At 32.0% G+C, this 21,916-nt stretch overlaps 1 protein-coding gene across 8 annotated transcripts in view; it reads right to left on the bottom strand.

Annotated features, from left to right (window-relative positions):
• Window positions 1-12,801, bottom strand: part of LOC127716451 (coiled-coil domain-containing protein 158-like) — a 72,903-nt gene extending 60,102 nt beyond the window's left edge. For all 8 annotated transcript variants that reach the window (XM_052222656.1, XM_052222655.1, XM_052222657.1 and 5 more), the window contains exons 1-2: window positions 12,444-12,801; window positions 980-1,112 (exon numbers count right to left, since the gene is read on the bottom strand). In XM_052222656.1, the coding sequence (XP_052078616.1) occupies window positions 980-1,112; window positions 12,444-12,633 (323 nt within the window). In that variant the 5' untranslated portion in view covers window positions 12,634-12,801. The remainder of the gene's footprint in view (window positions 1-979; window positions 1,113-12,443) is intronic.
• Window positions 12,802-21,916: the final 9,115 nt, after the last annotated feature.

The raw sequence follows: 21,916 nt of genomic DNA, 5'->3' as shown, positions 1-21,916 counted from the left end.
CTTATATTTCATTTGATCAAAAACCATAACTATAGAGTAAATACAACATTTTTTTCCTCAGAATCAAAAGGTTTCCATTTCATGTTTTGTTAAATCCCCTAAACAATAGTCCTGGGTTTTTTTTTTTTGGCTTTTTGATTTTGCATGAATTAATAGAAATTTCTTAAGAGAACTAAGAGACTTTGGACAAACTAAATTTTCATATTGTATAGACATGAGAAAAGTACAAATCTGATTGGTTTATAAAACTCATATAATATTCTCTATCTTACTTTGGCTTAACAACTGCTGCACTGAAATTTCTGAAATTTCCATAAAACTTATACGCTGTATAGAGGATTTATCTAATTTCATGAATTTGTTCATGCTATGAGAGAAGATTGTTAAGACAAACATTTACTTTATAAGCCTGCCATTCTTTTAATTTCTATTTTGCTTTATCATGAAAATATTGTTTCTACGGGAATTGCACTGTGTTAAAGGGAGATAACCTCATTTACAAATAAAATACTCTGAAGATAAACTGTTTCAATTATACAATTGGCAATTCCATTTCAAAGTAAAAAGTAAATTAAATGAATTGATTTCTGTCTTTCAGAAACAACGATACTTTGTTGATTGGAATTACAATGATAAAGGTAGATAACTCTTTTGCACATTTATTTATACAATATAACAGGATGATGGTAATAGTATATATAATATATATTCTAAAACATCAATGTCTACAAATAGTGGGTAGCTTTTTGTACAATCTCTTCAAATGATCCAATGCAAACAATTTAATATTGACTGACAAACTCAGACCTGGTACTGGCTGTTTTGATTTCACACCTTATACATGTAATGTTTCATCAAATATGAAAATTTCATACTGGAAAAAAAAAATCAATTGAACTTTGCAAGAACAGTAATAATCTGAAGATCAAACATACATGTACAATACAAATACCTAACCAAAGTCCGTTTAAATGATTACCTGAGATCTGCTATAGTTTTCTGTTCTGCTGTAATATCAATAAGAGCTGACAGTGTTGATGGAGAAGGGGGTGTCATGTTGGGTTTTGCTGATAGAGAGTCTGTATGGCCATAATCTTCACCAATGGAATTTCCTGAAATCAAAATTATTTTTGATTAAAAAATATTAAACTTTAAAATAACAATATCAGATTCTCAAACTAAAGCAAATATAAGTGCACAAAAGATGCCCTTCCTGCATATTCATGTTCTGACTATAATAATAATAAGTACAATGTATTCTTTCTTAGTATTCATTGTGACACAGAAATTTTGTTTAAATGCATTTGTTTTTAGAGCTAAATTTTCATTTAAATCATTACTTGTATTCAGGCATTCATTTTATATCTAAAGCTATTTTACCCGGATCCAGTTGTAGAAAATTGGGATACAGTGTAAATATCGTCCCATTTATAGTTTTATATCTTGATATTTTAATCATTTTAATGTTGGTGAATGTTATAATGCCATTGTGTTGACAGGCTATTAAAATCAAATTTTTATAAAGAAGACTATAGTCTACACCTGAGTTATCTATCCATTTAAGAATTTTTTGGGAATTTTGTCTCAATGTTCTTCAATTTCCTGTTTTTCAGAAGGTGCAATAGGTGTCTAAAATATGGCCATACAAAATTTCATTATTGTAAAACAGGTGTTAAAATGTGCCTAAGGGTCTAAGAACTTTTTTGCTAATGTACAAGTTACCTGCCATGAACATATGCTGAAAATCTGATGGACCTTTATTTAGGTTGAGTCACTTTGCACAAACAACCTATTGGATTTATAGTTATTTGTTCTGATCCTGAATATACAGGATATATTTGCCACTAGAAGATCAATAAATCATTATAATAGTTAAATGTGGATGCAAATATTCCACCTATCATCAGTTATTCAGTATACCTTCAGGACCATTTGAGAAATTGACCCTATTTTTCCCCAATTTTGGTCTCAAATTTCTAGCTTTTAGTAAATTGTGTAGACATTTCAAAGTTGAATAAATGTTTATCACTGACCAATTACAAGCTTATTTGTAAGTCTTTATATCTTTTTTTAAAACTTATCTTTGTATTTACTTCTAACACAACTATTTTGTTTCCTAAATTGTAATAACATAGAACTTTCATGTAGTTGTATATTCTCTCAATATAAAGTTTTATAATAAAGTGCAAGTGATCTTTTTATGAGCAGACCCAAACTACAAAATTTGAGTTGTGAAGGATGTATTTCCTAACAATGTCCATTGAAGTATAAAATTGAGAATGAAAACAGGGAATGCGTCAAAGAGACAACAACCCAACCAAAGAGCAGAAAACAGCCGAAGGCCACCAATGGGTCTTCAACACAGCTAGAAAATCCCACACCCCGAGGCGGCTTCAGCTGGCCCCTAAACAATAATGTATGCTAGTTCAGCAAAAATGGACGTCACACTTAACTCCGAAACATGTAAATGAACCAAAATTTAAAAAATAAATACAACACTAACAAAGGCCAGAGGTTCCTGACTTGGGACAGGCGCTAAAATGCGGCGGGGTTAAACATGTTTTGTGAGATACATGTATGGGTTATTTATTCTCAAATTTTTTGTCTTGTCTTTTTGAATATAATATTCTAATCAATTAGCCATTTTGGTTTTTTTGGTGTTATTGTTTTACTGTCCCATTGACATAATATACCTCATATCTGTTTGTATACATGTAACTAAGGAATTAAGAAAAGGAATTTCTTTTTAATTTTCATATTTTTAATGCACATCAAAGAGTTGAAAACTTTCTTTTTCTTAAGTGAAAATTTGTAAAACCTCAATAAAACAAGATCATACAGGTATCTAACTGTAGACAATGCTGTCATATAATTTATCCACCCGACTCAATAAACTGCCAGATTTATGTGAATTAAGGATTAAGGAAAATATTTTCTTTTGGACAGGGTTCTAAATTGCAATTTACGGTCATGATTTACATTATATAAATGTTCAAGTACAAAAATGTCTAATGCTATTTGACCATAATGATTTACTTAAAATCAATGTTCAAGTATTATGTTAGTAGATTTGATAATTCAATTCAATCTTCAAAGAAAAGGGAGATTATCTTGTAGTGTATTCAAGCTTCTTTATATGTTGAAATTGACAATCCCTGCTTTGTCAAAATATTTATGTTGGTATGATTTTCATAAACTATATATGAATATAAATCAAACATACTTGAGATGGAAGGTCTAAAATTCACACTTTGTTAATTAAATATTATTCTTAATAATATTTATCAAGAGGGACAAATATTTAATTTTGTGCTTTCACAAATTGAGACAACTTGTGAAGTTGTATGTTATATCTGCTTCCTAATTAAATCTGGAATTACTGAAATCTATAAGAAAATCAATCAGATATTTCATTTTGTACAACATAGCCATTACTTTAAAAAAAAATTATTCAAAACAATATGTGTTAGTTTTAACATTTATAGGTTAATTATTTTGCTTATGAAAATTAAGATTTTACTCCCATTCATTAAATTCCAGGTCCTATTTCAAGCCATATGAAACAAGTTTCTTGTAATTATAATGTTAAGGAAATTATTCATATATATATACTAAAATAAGTCATCTAATTTTTTTTTAATTAATTGCCCCGATACTGTATAATTGACATAAATATTTCCTTCAGTGAGTGTTGATCACAAAGTTTAGCTTCTAAATATAATTGATCTTTGAGATTGTTCCAAAAGTTTACTAGATTGTGACATTGATAAACAATCAACACAGAATCATTAAGCACATGAAAAAAATAAGTTAGTTGATAGAGCGATGTTTATTTTGTTAAATATTGTCCATGCTTTTTCATTTGTTAATTAAACTTTGTCATAACAGTTGTGGAATGATTTGGTGTATTAAATTGTTCTTTCAGAATCAATGAATTCCGTTGCACTTGCACTGTGCAGTTGTCAAAGCTTAATGAGAGGTCTTGTGGTTAAGGTCACTGCATGCGGAAAGGTTATCGACGAAATAGAGTACAGAAAGACAATAATTCAATAGCAAAACATTTCTGAAGAATTTGATAAGATAAAGGATTTTCTTATACAAAAAGTCCATGCACACTTACATGTATTTTAAAGTAAAACTTATAGTCATATAAGTTTATAAAACATATTCAAATTTTTTTTTTAATTTGAAATTTCATATGACTTTAAAGATTATTTTGAAGGACAAATTTGAAAATTAAACTATTCATTGTAGTTAATATACCAGTCAAAAGGGTAATTTGAAATAACACATTTATAATTGTGTGTTCAGGTCAGGACAATTATACCTTGAAAGAACATGTGGAAGTTAAATTCACTTTGTAATTATGCAAGGTTTAGAAGTTAAGAATGATATCAAATAGATTTTTTAATATACTGTAAATTCTGAATTTTTTGTGTGCTTTTATAAATGCAATAAGCATCTTTGGTGCTGTATCCAGCCAATCTGACTTGAAAATTCATGATGCAAATTATAACATTAGATATTTTCTAAATACAAAGGTTTTATTCAAGGAAGCATTTATTGGAAGGTCTGTTTTCAGGTACTGAAAGGGGTATACGTGGGACTTGGTTAAATACCTCTTACTTTTATAGATCTTATTTTAGAAGATTTATGTTATTATATATAAACTGTTATCACAGAGATATGTCTCGCCTTTTTGTAATTTTGATAATGCAAATGTTGAAATTAAAATAGCAATACTTTAACATGTAAGTTATGCAAATATTCAAAGTCAATGAACCATGACTGAAGGTACATGGCTAAACAATCTCCATGGAATGAGATGTGCCAATGCTAATACAACTGCATACCAAATACCATTGACTAATTATAAGTCATTCCCTTTAAACAAACCTAAACACAAACATTAACTTGTAAACTATGTAAAAGTTTCAAAGTCAATGAACCATGATCAGGGGTGGGGCTATATAATCTCAATGGAAATGATGCTTGCAAATGCCAATAAATTTGCATACCAAATATCATTGACTTAACATTAGCAGTTCATCTTTTACTGATCTAATCACAAACTAATACATGTAAACTAAGCAAAAGTTTCAAAGTAAATAGACCATGACTGAGGGGGCGGGGCCAAATATTCTCCATGGAAATGAGATGTGCTAATGCTTATACAACTAAACACCAATTAACATTGGCCTACCACTAATGGTTCCCCTTGAACTGACCTAATCACAAACTAATACATGTTAACTTAGCAAATTTTTCAAAGTCTATAGACCACGACTAAGGGGGCAGAGCCAAATAATCTCCATGGAAATGAGATATGCCAATGCTTATACAACTGCATACCAAATATCATTGACCTACCACTAGTTGTTCCACATAAATTGACCTAATCACAAACTAATACATGTAAACTATGAAAAGTTTCAAAGTCAATAGACCTTGACTGAGGGGGCGGGGCCAAATAATCTCCATGGTAATGAGATGTGCCAATGCTAATACAACTGCATACCAAATATCATTGACCTACCACTAGTGGTTCACCATGAACTAGACCTAATCACAAACTAATACATTGTTGACGGTGACGCGGCCGTCGCCGGAATCAGCACACCTATGTCGCGCTTTTTGACTCCGTCAAGGCGAGACAAAAATGAAGCACCCTTACATTGACTTACAGTTAAGGAAAACTTTTGTAGATGTTTCCAGAAATGTCGTCTGTTCTTCTTTTTAGATATTAAACTAAGAACTTTAATTGTCACCCTTATGGGATTCCAAAATTTGCTTTTAATATCTAGCTGCAATTTTATCTTACTGAAACTTTTCAATTTTTTTTTTTTATACATATACAAACTCATATAAAACATTTCAAGACAGCATTCAAAATCTAAAATAAGGCATTTTTGACTTAAATATAAATTTGTGAACAGTTGGACATGAGGTCTATCTAAAGAGACGGGGAGAGAAGATAGCAAGGGGGCAATCAAAAAATCATAAGTTAAAAAAACAGACAACACAGGGATTTTTTTAAATCACCCCTTCCAGCTCTCGAAATTCTTAGAAAAAAATGTAATTTTTTTAGGTACATATACTTACAGCAATCAAAATGATCGAAATGACTAATGAAAAGATTAGAATAGTTGTGTGCATAATTTAAAATCATATTTTGTTTCTTCCATTGTGATACATTTGTATGGTGGTGGACAAATAAAACTTGATACAACACAATTTCATTTTACGTTAAGAAAGATGATCCTTTTTTTTTCACTAAAGAAAAAATAAGTGTCAAAGGGTCCCTAAATTTGCAAAAAAAATATTTTCAATTGCATTTAATATTTTTAAGAAATCATGTTCACATGCAGTTTTAAGATTTAAGTTGCCAGCCTTTTAAAAAGAAGAATTTTATCCAAATTAAGATTCATCTACAAAAGTTTATCCTGTATAGCAGTACTTTCCCCACAAATTGCATACAGCATGCTGGTAAAAAGGTAATTTTGCAAATACCATCTTGTGTCAAAAATTACAGCATCACATCCATAACACAATCTATTAGAAAATTATTTCAGATACATGTAGCATCACATTCAAGCAACATAGCATTACATTAGTGGTCTAAGTATTCTTGGACTCCAACTATCACTACTGAGGTTATGAGTTCGAACCCCGCATGTTGCAGGTGCATTCGACTCCAATCTTAATTGACTATGTAGGATTGTCAGTTTTCCTGCCAAGGTCGGTGTTTCTCTCAGGACACTCTCGCTTCCTCAACCTATAAAAACTGACCGCTATGAAAAAGCCAATAGTGCTGAAAGTGGTGTTTAATGTCAATCAATCAATCATTATCCTGAACTAAAAGGCTCTGTGAAGAACAGTTGTTAAAATGGTGTTTTTTGCGTAAAGACTTCTGTTTGAACTACTCTATCAATGGAATAATGTTGACAAACACGAAGGGGGATTTAAAAGGAAGTCTTGCCCCATCTTAAAATCTGGAGTGATCACATAGACCTAGATTGGCTGGTGGAAAAAAGCAACAGGATTGTATTGCATTAATAAGAATTATTAATTGATTGGTGGTTGCTTTACGCTGCATCAGCACAAAAGGCTATATCGCGGCAAGGGTATTTACAATGTAAAAGGGGGATACATGTAAGTCCAAAGAAGAATTTTTCATTTCCTATTGAAAACTAACCTTTCATCAGACTTTCATAAGGGTCTATTCGCAAATCATTAGAGGCCTAACATACATGTAACATATATCTTGCCCTATTCTTAAACCCTTGCCAGATATTCATTAAAGGATAAATACAAGTAATATGTATACACTGGACTAAAAAGTTCAATAAAACAAGAATGTGTGTCCATCATCATGCCCTGCTTGTACTATCGCATTGCCATGATCAGTGAACCGAGAGATCTTGGTCAAAACTCTAATTTGGAACATACATGTATTCTAAAAAGTTCTCTTCTTAAAGAATTTGTATAATAATATAAGTTTCATATAGATGAGACCCCAAATTCATCATAAACTAAATACATGATGCCAAAATTTAAACCAGGACATAAAAATTCATAACCATAAATTTATTGCTGGTTTATGTAACCCTTGCAATGATTAATGAACCTTTCACTAAAATCCTTTGAACTCATATATACAATGATGCATAAGAAAATTTCATAGGAAATGTTTTAAAAGTATGGTAGGTATCAACAATATTGTTAATAGAATTAAAGTGTACATGTATAATAAATTTTACAAATCTTGATCTGTCACTGGAAACTTAATGCAGTGAATTTCAAATATTGATTCAACACTCCAATCCTTAAATAAAATTTTACATTCAAAATTATTGAATAACAAATGTGTGAAGTTTGTTTTCATTAAAGAATTATTAATGTCCGCTTGAAAGTTTTTGAAAGTGACAGTTCATTTTGTAAATCACATGAAGTATAATCTGATTACTACATCGTAATTTATTATCTCAAAAATGTTACCAACATGTACATGAATACATTAGTATGTTAGTGACTATGAATGAGTGTCAAGTATTTCATTCTAGGCTGTGACACAGTACTTTTGTTTGTGTTTAAAACATGTTATAGTAGGTATCATTTGAATTTTGAAAATTATAGTCACGACAATTAGAAAATGATTAGTGATTAGTAATATTCTTAAAATATGATAATCATAGTTGAAGGCCGTTCTGTGACCTACAAAAAAAAAAATGTATAGTTGCTAACTTCTAAGTCAACTGGTCTCTGGTAGAGTGTTTTCTCTTTAGCAATCATACCACATCTTCTTATTTTCATATAAACGGTAAACCTCATGCACAAATCATTTGAATATTGAGATATTTCTATTTATCTATTTACTTTCATTGGTTAATCATGTTACCTACATCAACATACTTCATAAGACAACACAGTCAAAACAAAATACATTGTACATCAACTGAAATTCCCCCCCAAAAAGTGATGATTCCAGTTATCATGGTGATACAAGTCAGAAAATACATGTACAGGTAGGACAATCTTTCAGCATGGTTTGGCAACGCTTTATTTGAATTGCCAATTCTTAAGTATGGAATAATTTGGACATCTATTGGTTTGTTTGAGCTAGCTTTTAGTAACTGCTTGGACTCATCTTTAGATTGGTACTTTGAGTCTTTTATTCTTAATATGCTTGTTGCTTTTTGTGCTCCTTGTCAATCTGTTGAGTAAAGCCATTTCCAATTGATTTTAACAGTTTGTTCTTATGTTGTGCTGTTACCAAATTTAGTGGAAGGGTTGAGCTCTCACAGTCACAAACATGTTTAACATCATGATCAAGACTCAAGAGCCTTTTAATCAATGATCTTCACTGGTTGCTGTCTGTCAATTTGTCTTTTGTTAAATGTTTTGTCATCAATCAGTAATTTGGGTTTTCTTGTTTTAAATTGTTTCATTTTGTCATGTTAGACCCTTTAAAGCTGACTATATGGTATTGGTTTTGCTCATTGCTGTACTACCCTCAAGTTGCTTACATCCATGTTATTCAGACTCTGGTGGATAATTGTCTCATTGGTAATCATACCTCATCTCCTTATTTTTATATTGAAGTTCCTCTTTCCAAATGTATTTTGTTATCGGATAGCTACATGTAAATTTGTATCTTTATCCTTTAAAAATTTTCTGATGCACAGAAAAATTCTAACAGACTTTTTTTTAACAGTAACAATAAACACAATATTTTGTTCCTGAAAGTGAATTTCACTGAATTTTCAAATATTAAATGCGCGGCAAATGTAAAAAATTGGCCAAATACATACATATCTTTTATCTTTCTAGGATTGAAATGGATGCGTTTTTTGTTTTATTTTTTTTTATCAGCACCAAAAATTTCCAGGGTACAAAATGTAACTAGAAATATCACATATTTCTTTTTATTTTTGCCAAAGTGAAGCATAAAACATACTCATTATTACTGCAAGTACATGCAAGTATATACAATATTAATGTATACAGTAAACACAAAATATTTCAGTAAAGAATTGTTTTTGGTGGAGATCAGTACTCTGAAAAAAACGATGTTTGACAAGGTATTTGGAAAGGAATATGACGTTTTTAATGCAATAAGTGGATTAAACATTATCTAAAGGCAATTCTCACCATGTTCTAATGAAGTAACAAACTTATTTTGCCGGAAATCAGAATGAATTGATGTATGCTCTCAAGTAACAAGTACGGTACCTGATTGTCTTTATGAAATAAAATACAACCAACTGTAAAGTCAATGCTTTCACCTCTTTTCTAAAGAAATAAATCGTTTATGTCTTTGAATTTCTTTACTTATAAATGAAAAATTGCTGTTTCATCGACTTGGTCAAAATTGAAAATTGGCGATGACGAAAGCAACTGAAAGAAAGAATCAAGAACAACAGGCAGGCGCGTTGCTCCCTATATGCCAACACGCAGTTGCGTGCTCTTCGGCATGCTGAAAAAAATAAAAAGGGCAAAAAAAAAAAATATGAATAAAATGTTTAAAGGAAACACATATATATATGTTGTCGCTTTTTTAATTGATGCAATGTCATTAAATAACGACATTTGGTTTCAAATGAAAGTTTTTTTTTATTTAAATCATTAATTTTTGGTATGAACACGACATGACGTCAAAACGTAGCGAAAAAGATGAAAAGGCTGAATGAAAAACTATTGACAGTTTTTTTACTAAACCCGTTTCAATAGAAACGAAAGGTTCTTCAGAAGAACCCATTTCCCAACAATCCTTGCCAGATTCTGAGAGAATAAATCATGATAGTGAAAATGCAACTGCAAGATGCAGCTCAGTTTCGACCGTCACCCCCAAAGCCAACATCCCTCCGTACCCAGACATATCAAGTCTGCACGATTCAAATTTGCAGATGACAGTAGTTAAGATGCAATTACCATGATTACTAACATCCAACTGGAAAGATGTAAATAATTTTGACTTCCCAGCGAGGTATGTTGATTTTAGTTCTTCCAAGTCACTTTAAGTGTGTAAAACGTTTCCCAAAATCATGGAATAGCATATGCCAGGGGTAACTCTTTGGATTTGATGGGGTATGCGGAAATGACTTCAAAATTGTGTCCAATTCATTAGTAGAAATCATGTCTGAGTCAAAAGTATACCGGCAAAAAAAAACAATGTTTGTGAAAATCCCTACCCCGAAAAACAGTCAATTTGGAAAAGTACACACGTCCTAAATTAAATTGTTTATAACAGACCCAAATTATTATTATACTATAGATTGTGTAAACTACAACGTTTGAACCCGAATTTATCGTTACCCAGTGCTGTATCCTTCTGTAGATACTATTTTGAGTATTATGTTGACAATGCCGATAACAAGTGCTACGGCGGAGAGATCGTTCAGTGTACTACATCGGTTGAAAACATATGTACGATCAACCATGAATAACAATAGGTTATCATGATCATTGCTAGCATTAATGCATATTCATCTGGATTAATTTCAGTGTGAATATTGACAAAGTAATTGAGAAGTTCGTTTCTGCTAAGACCCGAAGAGCAGATTTTGGACAATTTTGAGTAGAAATTCTGTCTCACAAAAATGTATTGCTTATGTATTCAATATACCATGATTTACCCTATTCAAAAGAATTCTGGATAGTTTTGCATTCATGAATTGTCTATAAGTCCTATGTAGCACCTCTTTTAACCCTCCTATGACCGAAAACTGAAAACAATATCAGTTTCTGCATAAAATGGTCCAAAACATTTTCGCCTCGCTCCGCTCGGCTGTTAATCAGCGTGCACATCATTTTAGTCTAACTACGCCCCTGACAGGGCAACTTGATATCGCTTTTGATGGTCGGGCAAAGCGAAGTGACAGACGGGAAAGCGACTTCGTCACCCCAGTCGCCTGCTAGTGTGAGCCCTACAACATGTATCATGTATATTATTTGATTTGTACATGTCTATTGTCAGCTTTAAAAAGAGGTGTAAGATTACAAAAGGGAAAATAAACTCATACATCAAAAGGAAACTTGACTAAAATTTAGCCTTTTATAGAGGAAAAAGTCCTCATAACAGTAAGAAAATCAATTAAAAAAAGATCAATATATTAGTGAATCCAAAATTGTTAATTATATTTTACAACAGACAGTTGTACGTGTCATTCACCATGTTCACACTGTTGAAGGAGATTGCCATTTCCCAAAAGTTAGTATATGAACATGTATAATCTGATTACCAAAAAGCAACATGAAAATAATCCAGACTTTGTAACACCTGCAGCTGTCTAATACAAATGTACATGTATTACATGTACATGTACCTTAGTCAGATTTCAAGTTTAGTCAACTAGTAAATATATGTTCAAATGTATATTTTTTGTACCATGCTCATTAATGATGTAATACAATGTAATATGCATGTAAAACCAAAGATACATGTATACATGTATATATTACATGTATATGTATACATTTACATGTAATATAAACAATAATGTCAATAAATGTGTCCAGAAGTAAACTTTTAAAAATCTTCATGATCTTAAAGGATTTAACAAAGGAAACTTTAATCCAAAGACTAAAAAAAAATGACAAATTCAAGAATTCCTTTAGACAATTTTTCCACAAAAAGTCCTGCATTCATTAATTTGAAGAGAATTTGCTAGTTTGTTTAGTTTGGATAAACAGAATTTAAAATTTTCAAAAACTAATATACACAAATAAAACCTTTGGCTTTAATACATTTAGTGTAGACTTGGTTGACAATATAACACTCTCTGAAACTATTTAAGCCTTGAAAACAAATAATGATGCTAAATAGTGTAAACAAATACCTCATTAAACTGTTTACAATTGACACTTTAAGTAATAAATTTAAGATTTAAATATCTAATGACATCTTGAACATGCCCATTCATGAAATATGCAGTTCAACTTACCTAAATTTGCCAAACTTTGAGCTCGCAGTTTTTGTCCTTCAATCTCCAATTGCTTAATTTGATCTAATAAATCGTTTGCTTTTGTTTTGATGGTACTGGAGTTTCTATTTCTTGCAGGACTCGTTGTGATCCCGTATGCACCCGAAGCAATCACGTTTGTGTGGGTCAAACCACCACTCGCCATTTCCATTATATCCCTTGTATACTAGGAAGATATTTTTAATTTTATCAGTTATGGACAAAGCCCATTTAGATAATTATAGAAAAGACTGGCCAATAATACTGCCAAATCCTAAGGGCAACCAAGTTTCACACGAGTGGCGTCTTTGACAACAAATGGTGGTATGTTTTCATATTTCGAGCGCCAAAGCCGGAAATGTGGGCGGGACTTCAAGGGAGATAATATATTTTTTTCTATCTACTTTTAAAAAAAAGAAAAACAGTACGTGGGTTCGTGGTCTTATTTAACAGGGCTGCCAAGTCACACGCATTTAGCGTGAGACTCACGCATTTTCATGCTTATTTGGCGGCATTTTCCTTTGGTCTATTGTTTTTTCTATTTGATCTTTACGATTTTGGACAAATCTCACGCATTTGCATTATTAAAAGTTGGCAGAACTGGGTCTAGTGGTTAAGACCGATGGCTTACAGTGCTGAAGGTCCCAAGTTCGATTCTCACTCGAGACGTCGAATTTTCAGTACATCAGTAGGGTGATTTTCACCCTCCCACACACATCTCTGGTATCCAGACCGGAGTTTAAACTAGATTGGATACTTCGGGGGCCTCGGTAGGTCAAAGTTGTTCCAAACTTGACCTGGAGATCAATCTTCTGAAATCTCTTCGGGTTGTTTGTTCCCGCCGAGAAGCCCGGTGGTTCTCTCCGAGTACTTCGGCTTCCTCCACCATAATAACAGACTTCCCGGTGTCCTACACGCTCCCTTGGGCGGGGTTGAGGTGGGGATTGTTCTGGTGGTGGCTTAAACCCCAAGAACATAGCTGTCAGTGTCCAAGTTTTATCACAAGTTACTTGCCATCTCCAGCTGATAGTGAAAGTGATATAGTAATACAGTATCTGTCTTGTTAAAGGTTATTAATGGCATTCATTTAGGTACAGCTACAAATGTTGATGTGTGTAAAGTTTCAATAAAGACATTTCTACTGTAGAGTGTTTTACACATAATTATCTTTTGAAGTTATACTATGGGATGAACTCTCTGTATACCTGTGTAGAATGTAAGTCCATTCTTTGGATAAATAATTGATATTTTAAAGTTTGATGTCTATGCATCATTCTGTAAATTCAAATTTTTTAATGTTTTCACAGTAAATGTTTGAAAGTTTATCAAAATCCAAACCTGTTTCTTTGTTGTTGATTTTATTCAAATTTCATGGGAAAATAAGGAGAATCTCCCCCTGCATAACTTTGTACTTAGACAGTTTTTTATTTTGTCTTCAATAATTTAGGTAATTGTTGATTAAATCATCATTTTGGCCTTGAGCATCATCACATGTTAGTGTGTTATGCATCTAAATTTGTATTTTTTATCTACATTTTCAGAGTTTACAGTATTGTGTGAAATCATCTTATTTTTTGTGTTTCATAAGTTTTTGCAATTAAAAATTTTGGGATCAATATTTTGTTTTTTCAATTAACAAAGCAGACAGAAATGCACACACAATAATTTAATTATACTAATAAATTATACATAAAGATATATCACAGTTTACTCATCATCATCTGAATCTTCATATTCACTACGGTACCATACAATTGTATCATTTTGGTCTATTTGTACATTTTCAACGTCATCAGGCTCAATTTGGTCATTGCGGTCATGATATAACATATTTACAAAGTTATTCCATAATCCATCTGTAAAATATATTGTTTTGGTGTCAAAACCCGATATCCAGATTGTCGGCGTGGATGGTCATGTTGCACACGGTGTTGTACAGATGAAGCAGGTCTATCAACATGTTCATTCCAATCAAGTATTGATAGTCCCAACTTAATTTCATACATTAAATTATGATAATGTAACCTTTTATCCACATGTATAAGAATTGTATTATGATAACTCTCAATATAATGAGTGTCACGACAATGTGTATACTTTTCTGGATGCTTATAAATATAAAGGTTTTTTATACTGTTCCTTAGCAACAACTCGGCTGTTGGATCCCGAATAATGTCTCGTGATGGCACATAGTCATTATTTTTGCATCTTGATGTTTGATGACAGTTCCTATGATCTTGTTTGTAGTGGTCCACAATGGAATCAAGCAAGAGCACTAATTGAGCAGCATTGCCATTACAGTTCTTCATTGCCCAGTAAACACGGGTTTTAACACCAGCGGATTTGTCTCTTAGTTCCGGATGCCATGTCTTTCCGATGTTTTTCCTTGTCCCCTTTGTAATCTTTGCCATATTCCTGCGCACCTCCTTTGCACCATGCCAAGTGTCATAGGAATCAATTACATCTGGTTGGTTTTGGCTCAGATATTTACTGACAGATGCATTTCTATCATGCGAATGAACTTTCACCTTTATCCTTTTCCTTTCGAAATCTTCGTATAGCTTTTCTGTTCCATAAGTTTCATGTTTCTGGGAACTCCTTTCCTGGTTCTTAGTAACGTGACTATATCCTACTACTTTATGAGTCAAGTTTCCCAGAGCTGTTACATCAGTGTGAAAACTGTTCTTTCTGCATGCATGTCTTGCATCTGTCATAATGTCAAGTTTATTATCACTGAAAGAATTCTTATTTTTTTCCTCTTTTAAAGCATCATCCATGCTCTTGTCCCGAAGCGATATCACCACCTGTCTGAATGTTGGAAACATTTTTTCACGGAATCGTTTCTGTGGAAGTCCAATGTTAGCGAAACTACTAAATCGTTCGTATTGGGCAGGAAACATCCCAGCACAGAGATAAGAATGAATCAACTTGTAATTCACTGTAAAGTCCTGCTTCAGTGCGGATGAGGAATGCCAGAAAATCGGAACAGATGTGGTTTTAACTGGTTTAACAACTAGTCTGGCAACGTGTCCAATTTTTGTCATTTCGGCCGGTTCAAGGGGACCATACCACTGTGACAGACGTACCAGTTCAAACAGTTTCTGTTTTGAGCAAACAAAAAGTTCTTGGTCATCCTGTCCACTATTATCAATTGGATTTATTTTTTCTTTCAGCTTTGGAGTTGAACAGTTCTGATTGTAAAAGTCCATCAAAATGTTCAAAATGTCCACATTAGATTTTACTTTCATTTTCCTCTTTAGGCCTTCATATTTTTCATCAAATGCCAACTTTTGTGAATCATTGTCAAAATTGTAGTCAATGGATTTTCGAGGTTTTCTGACATATTTGTATGATTTCACTTCTCCATTTGAAAGTCTCTTTCTATTAAAATACTCCACATTTGTAATATTACTTAGTATATTCATATCGCTAGCTATCTTGGAACTTATTGTATACAGGAACAAAATACTATGTTTGATTTGAAATTGAAAGAATATAAGCGCATCAATGAGCAAACCAATCAAATTCAAAGTTTTTAAATCACATGACTTTGATAAATGATCTGGGCCAATCAGATTTGATTTCAAATTGAAAAATTAGGCGCAAAATTTAATAGACCAATCAAATTCAAACATATAATCACATGACTTAGATAAGGTCAAATATAAAAGCAAAAATGGAAGAAAGTGCAAAAGCAAAGATGGAAAAAAGATGTGAAATGGTTTTGAAAGTAAATGAAGAGGAAAAGGATAAATTGATGATATTTTTGAAAGAGCACAATATGACATCATGTATTGTTGGTAAGTATATTTATTTTTTTATTCATTTACTTTATAGATATTTTAATAAAACATTATTCTGTAAAGGTGAATATTTATTTAAATAAGATGTCATTTATCTTTTAAATTGGATTATGTTATTATATTATTATAATCATGTGACAAATATAAATGTAAAGAATGCATATCATAATGTTTATATGTATTTTATTATTTATGACTGCAATTTTATTTTAGAAAAGAAATTCTTTAAGAGAAAAAGGTCTAAAAAGGATGAAAGTGGAAGTACTTCTTCGAGCCAAAGAAACAATCAGGATGAAAGTGGTGACAGAGATGACAATGGTGACAATGGAGATCCAGATCAAGGCTATGGAGACCTTGAATTACGAGAAGGACAATGTCCCTATTGTTTCATCAAACCATGTGTTGCTACCTCAAACATTACTTCTCCATGGGTAGAAAATGGCCAACCATCCTCAAATGCAAACCCCCAGATACGAAAAGGGATATATAGAAGATTTTGGAAATGTATAAACAATATGTATGGGTGGTTACTTCCACAGTATTTGGATTAAAAGAAAAGAGTTTGTGGTGGTGAATGGGTTGTTATGCACCAGCGGGAAATTATGCCTGAGTGTGTTTTGGAACTTGTTAGAGAACTTTATCCTAATCCTGTTGGTATCCAATATATGGGGCATATGTGGGAATAACAGTAAACTGTGTTTAAATTGTGTACTTAAATCGTCTAAAACTACAAAATATTGTGTTTTTATCAATGAAGTGAAATATGATGCTAATACATCTGTGTAGTGTAAGCTGCCAGGTATTTGATTTTTAATGGCTCAAGTGCATCTGGAAACCTCATTATCACTGGTGATAATTCAATGATTTGTCATTCCTCCTGGTGGAAGTTCTTTGGGTTTAATATTGTAAAGGACACATCTCCATTAATCTTTAGGGAGTGTACATGGATCCGCTGTACCTTTGCAGTCAATCAAGGGGTGCGTCTACACTGGCGGAATCTCGAAGTACATACATACATAGTACGTGGATAACAACATGTGTGTTTTTCCCATAAATCAAGGATTTGTATAATATTAATACAATACAAATCTTGCTTTGATAACAAAAATTAGTTAATATTTTACCCACGAATGCTATTTTTACGATTGCAGAACAATTAATTTTTTTTAAAATATTTTTAACTAAACATAGGGACAGTCTATACAGTTAGCCTATAGAAAGTCCCTGCTAAACATTAACCCCTTGTGTAAATTAAACCAGATACTGATTTTAACATACATAAAACCATAAAAGCAAATACTGTAATGTTGTAAAATTGATACAAAACCAAAGCCAAGACTGTACGTTTTTAATTTTCAAAGAGACATTCAGTGAAAAAATAGACTACTTTATAGTGAGCTGTACATATTGTATTGAATTACAATACAACAGCCATTATGAATGTTAATTTGCTTCTCTTGTTTTTGACTTTTTGTCATATATTCGAAATCCTTTGGTTTTATCCATGTAGGGCCATTAAAAATTTTGCATTACTTTTCTTTTCATAATTTTATTACATAATTATAGTTTAAAAAGCAATATTTGAAAATATTATAAAAACCCTTTTGAAAGGAAAAGGTGCCAATGTTAAATGTATGAAAAATCTAGTGAGACAAATTTTCAATGGCTTATATCTCTAAAACAAGGACACGGGCCATTCATTTTTCCGAATTTTTGGTTCCGTTATTTATAAATTATCAATTAATAACAGTCTATTGTAAAGCTTGTTATTTTGAAACAACAGAGTATCTAACATCCTTTAAGTACAGAAAAGTATTCTAAAACCGATTGAAACAATAACAGTTGATTTTAAAAAATCTATTGTGACGATAGAATTGACCGATAATGATTGAACATCAATTGTCAACTCTATATAATATTATAAATACGCTGTTGTAACGATTGATTACATTGACATTGACTGGACATCAAATTTCAACTCAATCAACTTGATAAATCATTAGAACACCTTCATTGTAACGATTGATACGATTCATCACAAAAGATAATCAACTGTCATCTTAATCCACCCAATTAAAATTACAAATCCTCGATTGTTACGATAAATACTGTTGATCACGATTGATTATCTTATATCAACTCGATCAACTCAATTAAAATTGTAAACTCTCGATTGTTACGGTAAATACAATTGAATTATAAGATTAATTAACAAATATGAACTCAATCAAATCAGTATAAAGTGCAAACCCTCGATCATTACGATAAATACGATTGAACACGATAGATTAACAAATATCTACTCAATCAACCCAGTAAAAAGTGCAAACCCTCGATAGTTACGATAAATACGATTGAACAAGATTGATTAACAGATATTAACTCAGTCAACTCAATAGAAATGTTTGGTAATAGATGTAGTTAAAATTTTACTTACAAAAATGTATTCCAGTACCCTTTTCGAATATGCATTACAAGATTCGTGTGTCTTCACTAAACATTTGAATTGAAACCGATCATTATGTTGATACTAATATTATTGATTGAATTGATCAACTCTCCAACGATCGTAACGATAGAGGACGATTGGTACGATCGTGACCCTTAAAAATCAGATGACATCGTTGATTGAATTGATCAACTCTTAAACTATCGTAACGATTGAATACGATTGATATGATCGTGCGTCAAGAACACGAGAAGAGATAGTTTACTGAATTAATCATCTCTTAAACGATCGTAACAATTGATAATTTCGTGACCCTTTAAATGCAGATCAGAGAGTTTGTTGAATTGATCAACCCTTAAACGATCGAAACGATTGAATACAACCCTGACCCATGAAAACTAGAGAAGACAGTTGATTGAATTGATCAACTCCTAAACGATTGTAACGATAGAGAACAATTGATACGATTGTGACCCTTGAAAACCAGATGACACAGTTTATTGACTTGATCAACCCTAGAAAGCCAATCAGACGGTTGATTGAATTGATCTACCCTTAAACGATCGTAACAATTGAATATGATTGACACGATCGTGACCCGTGAAAACTATAAAAATAGAATAGATTGAATTGATCAACTCTTAAACGCTCGTAACGATAAAGTACGATTAAATACGATCATGACCCTTGAAAACCAGTTGAGATAGATGATTGAATTGATCTACCTTTAAACGATAATTACTAAATAATATCAGAAAACCAGATTATACAGTTGATTGCTTTGATCAACATATTAACGATCGTAATGATTGAATTCGATCGATACGATCAATCGATACGATCGTGAGCCATGAAAACAAGATCAGACAGTTGATTGAATTGATCAACCCTTAAACGATCGTAACATTAAATACGATCGTAACATTGAATACGATCGTAACATTGAATACGTGACCCTTGAAAAGTAGAAACGACAGTTGATTGAATTTATTAACTCATAAACGATAGTAACAATTGAGTGCGATTGATACTATCGTGACCCTTGAAATCCGGAAAAGACAGCTGATTGAATTTGTTAACTCTTAAACGGTCGTAACTATTGAATACGATATATACGATCGTCACCCTTGGAAAAAAAAATTAGAGAGTTGATTCTCTCTAACGATGGTTACGATTGTGACCATTAAGACTAAAAAGACTATTGATTGAATTGATCATCGGTTTAAAGATTGTTACGATTGAATACGATCGATACGATCATGACCTTTGAAAACGAGAACAAATAGTTGATTCAATTGATCAACACTTAAACGATAGTAGCGATTGAATACCATTGATACTATATTGACCCTTGAAAACTAGAACAGACAGTTGATTTAATTGAACAACCCTTAAACGATCGTAACGATTGATACGATCGTGACCCTTGAAAACATGATGAAACAGTTGATTGCATTTACATCTTTTAAACGATCTTGATCTAATCAACTCTTAAAATATAAGGTTGATTGAATACATTAAATGAATGGATTTCGTATGATAGTAAAAATCGTAGAGCAATTGGTTAATCATACAACAGAATTCAATTGAATTAAATTGACTAAATAATAGATCGTAATTTATTTAAAAAGTATATTCAATTGATTGTCGAATACTGCACATGTGCCAAAGCTTGGGGGTTACCATATTTTTCAAGACTATTAACATACACAAAACCCTCAACTGGAACCAACACATTAGCAACATAACGAAGAAGGCTAACCAAACCAGAGCATTCCTCCAACGAAATATCAGAAGCTGCCCAATCCAGACTAAAGCACTTTGTTATCAGACACTCACAAGACCATTAATGGAATACTCATGTACCATCTTGGACCCTGCAACTAAGAATAACATATCCAAACTAGAATCAGTTCAAAGACGATCCTCACGATTCGTTCTAAATGACTACACATAACCAGTAGCCAGATTTTATTGGAGCATAACTGCACTATATATCATTTTCCAAAATGTGTTCCTCGCATTGAGTGTGTAAATAGTCAACGATACAAGAATACTCCCCTGGAAGGACTACTTTACAGGAAGAAGAAAACAAATCATGACGAAGAAGAAAAAGTTGCTTACATTTATACCACGGACTTAATAGTATTTTCTTACTAACAAATCATTGCTTATACCAGAATAATTTTCAAGATTTTCAAGTTTTTCAAGATTCATACAATAAATGAAATATCCGCAGAGATCGGTTTGTTTATATTATTGACCATATCTACGTTAGTATTATCAGATGTATTTCTTTTATCGAAATGTAAACTTTTTGACATGAACATTTCACAAAATATTGTAAGGTTCACTTGAATTAATATTTATGTTTTTTATCCACCATGCGAAACCCTCATTGGTAGTCAATGTCGTTAAACACCCCGTAGTATACTTTTAACATGCAATCTTACAAGACATATGTGATTTAGAGTTATCCCCCTTTAATCACAATGTTGAATTATTTTCTTGATGTATAAATTTCTTGATTTCAGTTCCTGATTAATTTATTCATTAGTCGTTATTTTTGTCTAGTCCTTTCAATTTTGAATAATAAATTAAACAAAAAATTCTATCATGCATTGACAGGTGATTACCCAAGTTCCATATATCAACCACTTTCATGCAAGACATAGAACACAATTAGAAAACATAAATAAGCTGAAAAAATGACAAATTTGGTTGAAAATATCAATTGCACCGAAACATAAGAAAATGATATAAAGGTGGGAGGGATTCGTGTCCATGGTACCTGTGGTATTGTCATATATATATATATATATATATATATATATATATATATATATATGTAACACTACGACTCTTGAAGTTATAATTTTATATAGCGGATGTGTTTGAGTGGTAAAGAGCACTGGACATGAGGCTAAGCGATTGGTGCTGTAGTGTATCAAAGGTGTGAGTTAAAATCCCGTTGAGGGACAAAAAATTGTCAGCATAAAAATCTAATTCTAACACTGTTGGGTTTAATTTTCAGACTTATATAAATATTTGTATTAAACCTGTATATCAAACACACTGAGATCCAGTGGGCATATATGTTGTATGATTGTTACTTGCTCAGAATTGTTTGTATGATATACTTATTTCTAGTGACTGTATAATGAATTGAACCATTATCCGATACGGTATATAAAAAAATTGTT

This window comes from Mytilus californianus, unplaced genomic scaffold, assembly GCF_021869535.1.
Source record: "Mytilus californianus isolate M0D057914Y unplaced genomic scaffold, xbMytCali1.0.p SCAF_9, whole genome shotgun sequence".
In the NCBI taxonomy this organism is placed as follows: Eukaryota; Metazoa; Mollusca; class Bivalvia; order Mytilida; family Mytilidae; genus Mytilus; species Mytilus californianus.
The sequence above is the reverse complement of the archived record's forward strand: the minus strand, read 5'-3'. Positions and strand labels throughout refer to the sequence as shown.